General features: G+C 34.1%; 2 protein-coding genes across 3 annotated transcripts in view; one reads left to right on the top strand and one right to left on the bottom strand.

The window, feature by feature from the left end:
• Window positions 1-3690: 3690 nt before the first annotated feature.
• Window positions 3691-13775, top strand: part of Ipk2 (Inositol phosphate kinase 2) — a 64600-nt gene continuing 54515 nt past the window's right edge. The window contains exon 1 of the mRNA XM_023161172.2: window positions 3691-3863. The gene's annotated coding sequence lies outside the window, so the exon portion shown is untranslated. The remainder of the gene's footprint in view (window positions 3864-13775) is intronic.
• On the bottom strand, window positions 6142-7603 carry LOC141482508 (uncharacterized). Of its 2 annotated transcripts, XM_074175915.1 has the most exons (3): window positions 7421-7603; window positions 6959-7301; window positions 6142-6860 (listed from the first exon to the last, which is right to left on the bottom strand). In XM_074175915.1, exons 1-3 carry the CDS (start codon window positions 7459-7461, stop codon window positions 6372-6374), a joined length of 873 nt encoding a protein of 290 aa, XP_074032016.1. In that variant the 5' UTR covers window positions 7462-7603; the 3' UTR covers window positions 6142-6371. The 2 variants fall into 2 exon arrangements, with proteins under 2 accessions (XP_074032016.1, XP_074032015.1); XM_074175914.1 differs by having other exon boundaries at window positions 6959-7474.

Here is a 13775-nt window from a genome sequence, read left to right as displayed (position 1 = left end):
AATCGTTAAATAAAGTAAAAACATACACATTAAAGATATTAACCAATAATATCATCAATGATAAGAGTCAGATTGCCGCTGTTTTCGAAATGTTCTGAACCTCTTGATAATATTGTGAAGGATATTCGAAGAAAAACCCAAATATTTTCAGTTCCTGTTTCATTTTTACGTAAACGGATTTTTCCACAATAATCATCGTGTGGGTTTAATAACAACCAGAGAGAATCGATTTCAAGGAATATTATCGCTGGTCAACACTTCTATTGATACGTTGAAACTGATATTTATGATTCAAGAACTAATTCCCCACATCAGTTTATATAAAATATGCACAATAGTTCAGTTTCAAAAGTTGTGAAGAATTAATCAACAATTAACATTAAAATCTTCCTTAATTTGATTAGATACTCCAAATATAAAAGAGAGAAGTTTCTATGTGTGACAATTTTTATGAAAATAGTATAATAATTTAATTTCGAGGGCCCCCTGTCTGTTCAAAAAATAAAATGAATTTTCATTTTATCATCAATTTCTATTTTGTCTAAATGTTCAATTTTGTCTAAATGTTAAACTTCTTTTGGAAAATAATTTAGTTCTGTAAATCTGTTACCATATAGGTAACAATCAAATATTATTGGACACATTTTGACAAATTTCGAATCACATTATTTATTTATTTCAACAGAAAGTGAATAATATACCTAGTCTTGGTGCCAAATAAATACAATGTGCCATAAATTTGGTAGGTATTTTTTTAAATCAGCTAAACAAAAAAATTGCCTGGCATCAAATAAACCTGATTCGTTATATAGCTTTTTTTTTCTAAATGCTATTGGCTTGCCCAATATGATTCTGTAATCTATCGGTGTATTGTGTTCAACTTTTTCATGTAGAGATTCGTGGTGGCCGTGGTAGTGGACGGACGTGCTGATAACGTCCGCCCACAAAGAAGGTACGCGGATGCCATGTGCTATCATGGGACTCCGTTTATGTGATGTGCTAGTCCATTATGTTAATTAAGGAAATGTGTGAGTGTCATTGAAAAAAATGATGAATAAAGGGCCCCCTTTATTCACGCCGGTATCCAGGCTGGGGTAGTTCGGAAAACCACGTAAAGGGGGCTCTATATATGAGAAAAACCAAAAGCTCTCTCAAGCAGGAGGCGACTCCATAAAAATCAAATTGTTTTTATTAATCAAGAATTGTTTTTATAATGATAAAAAGAAGTTGGAAAAAAATGGCTGGCAACATCGCTTCGTGCAAGACCGCTGCGCCCCCCGACGAACCTCCTGTTAAGCAACAGGAGGAGCATTGATCAAATGCGCCTCACGATAGGAAGCAACGACCATCCAAAATAGAGAGAGAGAGAGAGAACTTTTCCATGTGATTGTTTGTCATGATACCAACTATGATGCCGCAGTTGAGCTGTGTTTGGACCTCAGAGATTATTACTCTGAGGTTTGGACAAAGGCGTTGTAGAGCATTTTGTGATGTTTTATATTCAGAAAATCTTTCATTTATTTGAATCTAAAAAGCATATCTTGGGGTTAGAGGACCATGGATTTTGTCAAAAACAGCAATGTTCTCATTAATAAATCGAATAATCACATATATTGACGCAGATGATTGTTCGGCAGTACTACTGTGTGATTTGAGGCGTGATGCATTTGACTGTGACGATCATGAAAAACAGGCTTCAAAATTGGAATATTTTGGTATAAGAGGTGTTCGTTCCACTCAGTTGGATAAATTCATTTCTTCAAAACCGGGATCATTTTGTGTCATTGCAAATTTGACGCTGAACGTAGAAACATATCAATTAGTTTCAAAAACTACACCTGAACGATTTGATCCCCATTGATATACACATGTTTCGCTAAGACATTAGGTTTTTCAAGTGATTTGTCAAATCACTTGAAACATGCGATATATTTTTCAAATAAAGTTTGTGGAGATCAAATCGTTGAGGTGTAGTTTTTGAAATTACTATGGATCTTCATCAGGTAACGGCCGAATCAATCAGAAAAAAAATATATCAATTAGTGTACCACAGGGCCCCACATTAGGTCCTATTATTTTATTTATTCTCTATTTAAAACAGCATTGACTCTATAATCGAAGAAAGTAGTTACCCAGCCTATGCTGATGATTTTTCATGGCACAAGTCATTCCCGTGTTAGGAATCACACGTTAAAAGGTAAGACCTCGTTAGTCCTTAGCTCGCACAAGTTTTTCAACTTCTGAGAGTTGTCGTTCGTATGGGGGTGGCAGCTGATTAACGGAAAAACAGATTTTAAACAGACAGATTCACACACAATCGCCAGAAAGAAATTTGAAAATATCCAGTTCAATGTAAATAACATGTATTTAAATAGTGATGTTAGTAGTGTTAAGTTTTTAGTTATTTATGAGGTTAAATTCCTGATTTGAAATAGTCATTGCCAACATCTGATAACTAAACTCAATTCCCTGAAGTTTTTTTATCAACTTAAGCTCGGTATTGACTAGAGCTCAGTTATTATAATCTAATAAGCTCATAAAGACCTTAGAATTAGGTACGGTGTTTGTTTTTGGGGGGGGTCAACTTCAGCACAAAATGTATTCGTTGACAAAAGCGCATTGTACGATATGTGGCAAATATTTGCTAAAAAAATTTGTAGACAGTATTGAAACAAATATATTTTAACTCTAGCATCAGTATATATATTTGAAATCTGTGTATATGTGTTCAAAAATAGGTCCAATTTTACATTAAATAAGAGTATTATCACCACGATACGGGAATCGAAAATGAGTTCCATGTGCTAATTGCGAAATCAAAAAGGACTCATTCTGGGCCAGAATATATTGGTAAAGAAATGTTTACATTTTTATAGTTAACTTTTAGTATCTTTATTTAATGCTCTTGACAGTTTCCTATACAATTTTATATTGACTTTGTGGAAATAAAGTAACATTATTAATATCATTGTTAAACATAAAGTCGTTAAAACATGGTGCCATAAGGAATCACACGTTAAAAGGTAAGACCTCGTTAGTTCTTAGCTCGCACAAGTTTCTCAACTTCTGAGAGTTGTCGTTCGTATGGGGGCGACAGCTGATTAATGGAAAAACAGATTTTGAACAGACAGACAGATGTAGGTAGGTAGCCGGGCGGTTCGACGTGTGTGCTTTGTCTACTCACTCATTCGGCCGATGTGTGAGTCGGTGGTTGAAGGCGCAGGCCGAACTATCTATTTTCACTAGCCATCACACGTTAAAAGGTAAGACCTGGTTAGTGCTCAACTTGCACAATTTTCGACTTCTGAGGGTTGTGGTTCGTAAGGATGCTACACATAGGTATACTTTTATAACACATAATTACATTTTGATTTTAGAGTCGAAATATAAAATATCGAGTAAAATGTATTTACAGAATACTCAATAAAATTCAGACAAACTTTATAAATATTTGAAATAGAAGCTATAAAAAACATTTAATTTCTGTCTTGAATCATTATATCTCAGCAAATGTTTCTTCAATCATATACTTTTTATAATTACGATAATATACGTCCATATATGAAATTTGTTTCGGGTCTGAATAAAAATATCTCCACTCGCCCCCAACAGAACTCCAAATATATCCCCGTGTTCGGACAGAGTCGGACATCGAATACCTCTCCGCGCGTGTTCGGGGCTAAAAATAAAATGAACGGCCGTGAAGTCATGGCTGTTCGTTGGAATCAGTCTTTGTGGCTAGTTGGCTGATTTATCAGCTGGGCTTTCCTGCCAAACGTTGGAAAATGAACAGTTCGCCAAGTGATCAATTCCAAGTTAGTTTTAAAATATTCCATTTTTGCTTCGAAGTGGAGTAGCTCCAGGCAAGTGATATTTCTGTTTTCCAAAAAATATTTGTTTGTATTTCACATTTTCAAATTTATATCGAGGACGATTTTTTTAACACGCCTCCGTTGTGATCTAATACCCCCTTTCTCCTGACCTGACCTAAAATTGTTTTGGCCTCATTTCATCATCCCTATTCTTTTTGCCATTTGGAGAAAGCAGTTTGATCTTTGAAGTGATATCTGACATTCGAATTTAAATGACATAGAGCGTCTCTGCCGGATATAGGTACATATGATCACTTGCTTAACTATTCACATATGTAGAAAAAGAAATATGGATAAGTCATACTACGAGAGTCAAAAATAAATGTTGACGTACCTATTTTTCGTTAACATTTTATTATTTCACATTATCCAACAACTTCTAGGAAGTATTTAAACAAAAACATTTCTCGGAACTTTTTAACGTGCTTTTTAGTTGTATTTTGGTATTCCTGTTTATGTTATCGATACTGGAAACAAAGAGAGCTAGCTGTCTTATGCCCGTATGCACCGTGTACACTTAATCGGGATTAAAGGTTTAATCTAGATAAATGCTTTAATTTACCATGCACCGTACTAAAAGTCGGGCTTAAGCTTTCGAAAATCTAATCCTCCGTTTTTCATGGATTAAACTTGGATTAGTCTGTAGAAACGATTTTTCTAACCTAAAAATAAAAGTGTTTATATTATTTAGCGTTCTTTCTCTTACAAAAAACTCAATTATTTATAAAGCAATAATGGAAATCGAAGATCAGTTGTTTGTGGATGATGACCATGATATATTGGACATAATTAATTTTGGTTTTCCAAGAAGACAGTGGGAAAGAAGTGAATACTTTGATACCATGGACAACCTTTCTTTTTTCAGAAGATTTAGATTGCAAAAACCTACTATCCTGAATGTTCTTCATCATGTAGAAGAAGAAATTGAGTATGACAATGATAAGTAAGTAGATATCTACCTACATACTGTAGTATTTATCAGTACCTACCTAAAATATTAAAATTATACTCATAGAAACAACAGTTTAACACCAATGAATCAACTCTTGACAACCTTAAGAATATATGCATGCGGAGGACACCAGCTGGCCATAGGAGACTTTATTGGAGCCCATCAATCCACAATTTCAAGGATTGTCCATCGAGTTACTAATGCCATTGCCAGGTCAAGACCCTTATTTGTAACAATACCCAATGACAATGAAAGACTTCGCGTAGCGACAGACTTTTATAACATAGCTCGGTTTCCTCGGGTCATTGGCTGTGTGGATGGAACACATATTAGAATGCAGTCTCCAGGTAACAGATTGAAAATGTGTTATAACTGGATAACAGTGTATGTTTGTAGGAGGTGAGCAGGCTGAAGCATTTCGCAACAGAAAAGCCTTCTTTTCTATTAACACCCAGGTAATCTGTGATGCCAAATTAAAAATACGAGACATTGTTGCAAGGTGGCCGGGATCGAGTCATGATCTTACTATATTTAATAATAGTAGGATAAGAGCTCAATTTGAAAATAATGAATTTCAAAACTCTATCTTATTAGGTAAGTACTAAAGTATATAGTCATTAGTAGTTATCATTTGTTTTAATTATGTTAGCAAGAATGTAGGCCACATCTATTAAGTTTTTTAATATAAATTTAAAGGTTGTTTGGTTTAACAATTTGTTAGAAATTTTATAATAACACATCTGTTTTATTACATTTTTGTAAAAATACACCCTGTATTCTTTTAGTTTGATTACATTATTTGATTTTTTTTAGGTGATAGTGGCTATGCCAATAAAGACTATCTATTAACACCGCTTTTACATCCAGACAATGAGGCAGAACACCTTTATAATGAGGCCCATATACGCACCAGAAATTCTGTAGAACGTGCCATCGGAGTTTGGAAAAGGCGCTTTCTTATACTTGCATATGGTTTGAGGTACAAACCTGAATTTGCAAGCAATATAATAATAGCAACTGCAGTTTTGCAAAATATTGCAATTGAAAATAATGAACCAGTTCCCCCACCACCAGAAAATATTAATGAAGATGAGCTCAACTACCTCATAGAACTGGGAAATATTGAGGATTTACGTAACGACCATGAAGAAAATAGAGCTAATGTGAGGCAGCACCTAATAAATAACCATTTTGCAAACCTGTAACGTTGTTATAAAATAAAGACATTTTTTAAATATTATTTTATAATTGAGTATGAAAAATATGTTTATAAGACAGTGTAAGTACATTCAGAAGAAAAAAATGTGTAACCTGCAGAAAAAAAAACTTAAACTAAACCAAAAAAAAATGAGTGTACCTACATACATATCTTTACACAAGCATACAGGTGTCCCATAATTTCAGGCTCAAACTTAATCATTTAGTTGTGGTGTAAGGTGTAAATGCAGTGGTTAATCTTGAACCTATAATTTTTTCACACCACAAAAAAAACAATCCTAACAAAAAACATAAATTTTAAATTGTAATAATTTTTGAAAAAAAAAATCTTATTTATCATCATGTGTAAGCAATGATTTTTTGTAACTAATTTCAAACTGCAAAAGTTCCAGTTTTAATTGCTTTTTTTTTGTATCTAATCTTAAATTTTCTTCTTGCAATTTTAACATCCTTAATTTATACTGCTGCTTTTCTTTTGCATAATTCTGTGATTCTACAATTTGTTCTAATTGCTTTTCAACTAATGCTAGCCTCTTATCTAGTAAGATATTGTACTTTTCAGCTATATCTGAAGATGTCAGAGCTCTTATACCTCCTATTGGTCGCCTTCGATTGAATGGTTTTGCCTTTGGGGTGCTGCTATTCTTAGTCGATACTGAGGTTGATAAGGATGTCTGAACTTTTTCAGTTTCTTTTGACTGGCAAGAGGGAGATACCATCAATTTTTGGTTCACTGGTTTTTGTAATATACCAGGCGGGCATTTTCTATATGTCTTTGCTGCCCTGTTTTCCTCTTCTTTATTCAATTCTTCTAGACCCTAAAAATGCAAATAAAGATAAGATCCTGTTTAGTAGTAATAAAGGCTCGAATAAAGGACATAAGCAAGTACTATGATAAAAAAATCTAGAAACTCACATTATTCTCAGAATCAGTTTCTTCAATTAAAGAACCAGTAGCAGGATCAAACTCGTAAATTTGGGTATCACATTCTGTTTTTCGCTTTTTTTCTGAAGGTTCCAATATTCCTGAATTGTCAGAGTCAAATTCTGAATAAAATCCTGATACAGTATGTTCATTAAGCATGCTGATTAAAATAGTGTCTGCTGCATCCAACTTCGGATCAGGTGGTGGTAGTCCACCTCCTGTTATATATGTACTTTTCTTAAGATCAGCAAACTTCTTACGTAATTCTTTTTTTTTATTCGCATACAACCGTTTAAGTTGTTCACTACTTCTGTAGCATATGATGGAAGCCTGGCTATTAAATTCATTTTCAATTTTTGTCCATATCTTATTTTTATCATCAATTGATGTTCTGTTTGTTTGTTTGTCTTCAAGTACTTTTTGGTACTTTTTACAAATATTCATTAAGCATACCTTTTCGCCAGTAGAAAAATTAGGAATACGATTCCTTTCATTTCCTCTTTCCATATTTACAATACAAATGACAGTATTTTTAATAAATTGATGGATGTAGCCGTTACTACGTGGTAGGAGATCATAATGAAAAGAGAAATGAAAATTTATATGTTTTTTACCACTTTTACTTGTAACTAACGTTACTGCAGTTTCGTCCTATATGGACATTCTCAAACTTATACAATAAACTCTTTTATTGTATTAGTTTGAGAATGTCCATATAGGATGAAACTGCAGTAACGTTAGTTACAAATAAAAGTGGTAAAAAACATAAAAATTTTCATTTCTCTTTTCATTACGACAGTATTTTTAATAACTATGTTGTTGAACAATACAAAAAACGAGGTTATAATTTCACTTTACTTCCTTTTGACATTAGCTTTGCTATAATATGCAATGTTGCCAAAATGTTAATCCGGATTACCTAAACCATCCGCGGTGCATTAGTATTTAATCTAAAAGACGTAATTTAGATTAACTAATCGCAATTAAATTTAAATACGGTGCATACGAGCATTAGTTCTTCCTTAATCAGCTGTTCTCCGTTTAGCGCCCTGTTTTGTATAGCCAGTGGCGTAACGCTGAAAGCATGTTTACTCGAATCACGGAAAATATCAGGTGAGTTATTACAATATTGATAACCTCTGGAAACTTCTGAATTCCTCGTATAGCGATAATTCAATTTCAAAACTCAGGTTCAACCAAAGCAATATCCAAATTACAAATGCAATTCGATGAAATATACAATTTAACGGGCAAAAAAAATTGAATGTCGTATATGAAAGTTCGATTCTTATATATTTAGGAAGAGTAAAATTAGGAAACGAAGTTTTTTTTATTATACTAATAGGTCTAATTCTCTGATGAACTGAAACACAAAACACAAAGTAGAGTCTGACCTGAGCCTTATAAATAAAACTTTTTTCATTTTGAACAAAACAACATCAACCATCGACTCAATATGAAAAACAAGTCTCAAACGTTTTATCCGTCTTTATGAGTGTTCTTCAAACTGTAATGTCTCAGTGAATACTCATTCAATTTAATCGAAATAAGCTCCATTTAAATCAGTGCACTTTTGCTAACGTAACAAAAGTCTATAAGTTTCGTCAACATAAAAATTGTGTTATCGGGATTCGATGAAGTCGACGAAGGACGTTTTTGCCTGGTCCTAATTGGCGAAGGTTCTACCGGAGAGAGAGTTATGGAAATGCTTGAGAAGACGGTAGTCTGTTGGCGAGAGGTCTGGGAAGAATGATGGGTGAGGCATAACTTCGACGCTCAATTTGTTTAATTTTCGGACGGTAATTTGTGAAGTGCCTGGGTGGCTCATCGGTGTCCAACCACTATCCTGAACGTCTCCTGTTTCATCACACGTGACGATCCGATCTAAAGGATCGTTTTGCTTGTGCAAAAGCAAAGAAGAAGAGACCTATAAAAGTGGGGCACCCACTTTTCCAGCTTTTTCACCTTTCCAATGCGGCCAACCCACGCAGTGTTTGTGATGGGTCAGTCTCCACCAGGGTGAAGAAATACTCGTCCTGGATTACTGTACGTCGACCACTTCGAGGCCCATCTTTGAGGCTAAAATCTCCGAAACGAAATTTCTAACACTGCGTTCATTAACAATATCATTGCCAAATGGCTAATTTTTTGGATGTTTCGGCACTATGATTACTTAGCATATCTATCTGTATTCTCATAACATTATTGTATGTATAAGCATGGTATTGTGCGCCTTTGTCAATTCAAGCTCCGCGACAAGATTTAAACTTTTTGGAATATAAAACGATCAATAAGAAATTTTAGAAGCAGCGTCAAAAAAATTTAGCACCCATCTCTGGTATTTGTCTGAAGAACTTATTTATCACATTTCGATGATAATGCGTATACTGAGCAATTAAAATTGAAATTATCGAATCAATAAATCAAAAAGCTAGCGGAACTACAAATTTGAAATGTGGTAATATCAAAAAAGTCAAGATTGGTTACTCCATGATTAAAAATTTGTACGGTTTGAGCTATTTCAACTTACTACTGAATTTCTAAAATCCCATTCAAATCAATGGAAATCTGGTGAAGATTATAATATAATAAGCTGAAAAGAAGCAACACATATTTTTTTTAAATTAACAGCATCAATGTATATAGTAAAAAATTCTCTATCGATAAGTATATGTCGCAGCCTACTGGTTAAAATAGCCGTTCAATTAGACAGCTAGCCCTTTGACTAAACAACGTCACTCAATCACACGGCTATACATCGTTTAGCCGACTTGTTGTCTGCAACGTTCAACACTACAGCTAGACGACGCTTAGCCAACTGGTTAAATGGCAAATTAACTAGGGTGACCATTAGTTTAGTACGTAATTTGAAAGAATAGGAAAACTTTTTGTAATTTCTTGGGAGATTATTCTTGGATTAAGTTTGAGAGGTGACCAAAAATATCTTCTTAATATGAATTAGAAACTCAATAATTATGAATCCGAAAGAAAGAAGCTGCGCTCTCCCTTATTTACAAAGCTACGGCCCTTCAAATTTCAGAAAGGTCAACTTTTCAGCCTTCCTTTTCACAAGAAAGCACAAGCATTTATTCACCTAGCGCCGCGGTGGTGAGCGCCAAACTAATACAATTAGACGGCGGCGTACGTTTTGAGCGCCTCAAATATTCAATTTAAAAGCTAGCCGTGTGATTGAATGGCGTTGTTTGTTCAAAGAGCTAGCTGTTAGATTGAACGGCTTTTTCAACCAGTTGCCTGCGACATATATACTACGACACAGTAGAATAAAAATTTATTGATATTTGGAGCTACAAAAACAGACAAAACTTTCAAAACAACCTAATACTAAGAAAAACAACATTGAACTCATATTACCAAGTATTTTTTTGTTTCTGTCAATCAAACATCGGAATTTTTAAACCGCATACAATGCTACTTAAATAGATAAGATAGAACACAATTAATGAAATGAATCAGCTGTTCCACCTTCACCAATGCCATGCCTGATCTAAAAAGGAAAAGTCAAAAAGGCCACATGTTGAGAAGTGGACCAGAATTTTGCACATGATTTGTTAAACAAAGTAAGTTGTCAGCGAGTCTGTTTCACATATACAGGATGTTTCCTATCTACGGTACGAAACTTCAGAGGGTGATTCGTTAGGTCGTTTTAAGAAAAAAGTTTCTGTGACACACGACGTTGAAGTTTAAAAAAACGGTATTTATAAAATATCATAAATATCCTTACACCGATTTGGTTGAAATTTGCTACAGTTATTTGAAGTAATAAGGCGTTTATTTACCCCCAACTAGATTGATATTATTAGGCCCGGTGGGCACCGCAGCCAACAATATTGGAAAAAAAGCACGCCACTGACTTGTAGTTTTTTATTTTTTAGGTTAATCAACTGAACATACAACTTTTTCTTCCCTTGCGTTTTTTTATATCTAACTTCGCTTTCGAGAAAAAAATTGAAGCCATTTTGCATATCATGAACATCTTCTTCTTCTCTTTTTCCATTAATGGCTTCAGCTGCCAGGGCTATCCAGCCAGGAGTTCCAGATTCATGTTGCTACTACAGGTGGAGCCCACACTGAAGTGGATCTGAGTTTGGAGACTAACTGACAGTTACACTGTTGTCATATCAGTGAAAGTCAGAGTTGTCAATCAGTTGTGATTCCGTCTTGAATGATTCTACTAAAGCCGAAATGCGGAAGAAGGACGGATAATTTACCACGATATATATCCTAACAAAGTAATTCCATGTGCTAAAACATTCAGAACGTCGCTACATGCAAGAGTATGTGAAAGTGGGAGTTTAATTAAAAATACAGGTGGTGGAAAACCAGAAACTGTACCAACGCCTGAACTAGAAGAAGCTATACTTGATGCGATAGAAGAAGATCCTTCAAATAGTACCATGAATAATGTTTTACCAGGTGGTTGATTCATACGATGGCACACAATAATAGTTTTCTATTCCATTTTCTATTCTATTCAGTTCTATTCAATTAATAATTTTTTTCCAAATATTTCATTTACGAACGAAGCAAATTTTTCACGAGATGCTATTATGAACTTTTACAGTGACCATTTTTGGGCCGACAAAAATCTCCACGTTATTAGAGAAAATCATTTTCAGCAACTATTTTTGCTGAACGTTTGGGTAGGAATGATTGGTGACTACCTAATTGACCCATTTTTTCTACCAGCAAGATTAACAGGTGAATCCTACACGGACTTTTTACGAGATCATTTATTCATTTTGTTTGAAGAAATGCCGGCACTTGTAAGAGGCAACATGTAATTTATGCACGACGGGGCTCCAGTTCATTTTGGTGTTCTTGCTCGTCAACATCTCGACATCACTTACCCTAATTGCTGGATTGGACTCGCAGGAACTCAAAATTGGCTAGCTTGAAGTCGTGATATCAATCCTCTTTTTCCTATTTATGTGGTCATCTGAACGATTTTGATTATAAAACTACTGTACTAGATCTGAATTACTTGAGGAATCGAATAATTGACAATTACAATGTCATAAGGGATACTCCAGGTATTATTGAACGTGTCAGATAATAGCAGGGGAGCCCACGATGCAAAATGGGGATTTACTCGAGCGTCATTGAGACATATTAGGTTGCAAAGCTTAGATGATAGGAATAAAAAAATGTTATATAATATATACCTTTCATTGGTGGGGGAAGCGGCTATATATTTTTAAATATGTAAAAAAATACTGTTGCATGGACATACTCGAGCGCGTCAGATATTGACAGCATCAATGTCCTACGTATTTTTAATAACGTTGGTATGTTAATCTGATCGTTTGCATGATGTAGGTGGTTGTATGTAAGGGTTAAAAGTAAACAAAAATTAATTGAGCGCGTCAGATTTTCTAAGGGGGTGTTAAGTGCACCAAAAAAAAGCTCTCATTCAATAATCTGACGATTTCGATCTGACGCAAACTCGCGGTCCATATTATAATGTACAAAAAAATTCGCCATTTTGAAATACTCAAGCGCGTCAGATTAAGATATACATGGTTCATCTTTATGTTTTAGATGTGCTGTCTCATAATCTGACGATTATCTGAAGGAATTCGCTTAATCTGACAAAAACAATGTTTTTTTAATTTTTTAATTCATGTAACTTACTTAATTGAAAAGCTCAGGAAATAGCATGCAAAAAATAAGTGTATGTTTTTTAAGTAGAATGCTTGTATTTAGGTATAAGAAAATAATTTTAAAAAAATACTAACAAAAAATTTAATTTTTTATAATCAATTGATTAATTAATGAAGAAAAGAGAAATGAAATTTTTAATGTTTTTTACCATTTTCATTTGTATTTAACGTTACTGCAGTTTCGTCCTATAAGGACATTTTCAAACTTATATATTGTATGAGTTTGAAAATGTCCTTATATATTGTATAAGTTTCAAAAAGGTCCTTATAGGACGAAACTGCAGTAACGTTAATTACAAAAGTAGTAAAAAACATAGATAGTTTAATTTCTCTTTTCTTCATTATGATTTCCTACCACGTAGTAACGGCTACATCCATCAATTATTTGATTAAATAATCATCATCTTCATCACGAACGAGCCTCTGTGATCAGCTGTGATGACGTCATGGCAACAGAATTCAGATTGGGGACGGAGTGAGACAGTAATAGATAGAGAAAAAATGAATAGAGAATAGAGGAATAGAAACTCGGAGAGGAAAATATAGTTATCACACAGCTGCACGCATTAAACTTTATCGGCGAATTTTTGTTATTTCGGCTTGCGGAAATCGTCAGATTATATATTTTTCGTTATCCTTGAATTATTTTCTTCAAAATAAAAAAAAATGCTACGCTGGAGAATGTCGAAATGACGTTATTTTTTTACAACTTTGCTGCCCTCCCCTTTCTTTACGTCACTCTCAAATTGTCAGATTACTGGAATATACACTTTTTAGTAGGTAATTAACTCACCCTACCTTAATCTGATGCGTTCGAGAATTTCTGATGATCAATTTGGTGGTGGTACTTAACCGGGTACAAGGGGGATGTATATTAATCTGCCGCGCTTTAGTAAATCTCGAAATCCCCGCTTGGGCTCCCCTATTATAATCAATGACGATAAATTGACTGCAGTCGTGTATTTTATCACGAAATTGTTTATTATTTACTTTTGTTTTTTATTTCATGTTGTCTTTGGACAGATTGTAGAAGTGATTTTTTCCTCGAAAACAAAATTTGATATGAAGAAAACACAATCGATGAAATAGTAATATTTTTAGTTGCTTAATCTAAAAAACTACAAAAA

This window comes from Leptinotarsa decemlineata, unplaced genomic scaffold (assembly GCF_025532065.1).
Source record: "Leptinotarsa decemlineata unplaced genomic scaffold, Ldec_3_MD MMD2_tig00001393_RagTag_RagTag, whole genome shotgun sequence".
NCBI lineage: Eukaryota > Metazoa > Arthropoda > Insecta > Coleoptera > Chrysomelidae > Leptinotarsa > Leptinotarsa decemlineata.
Note: the sequence above shows the minus strand (reverse complement) of the source record. Positions and strands in the feature narration are given on the sequence as shown.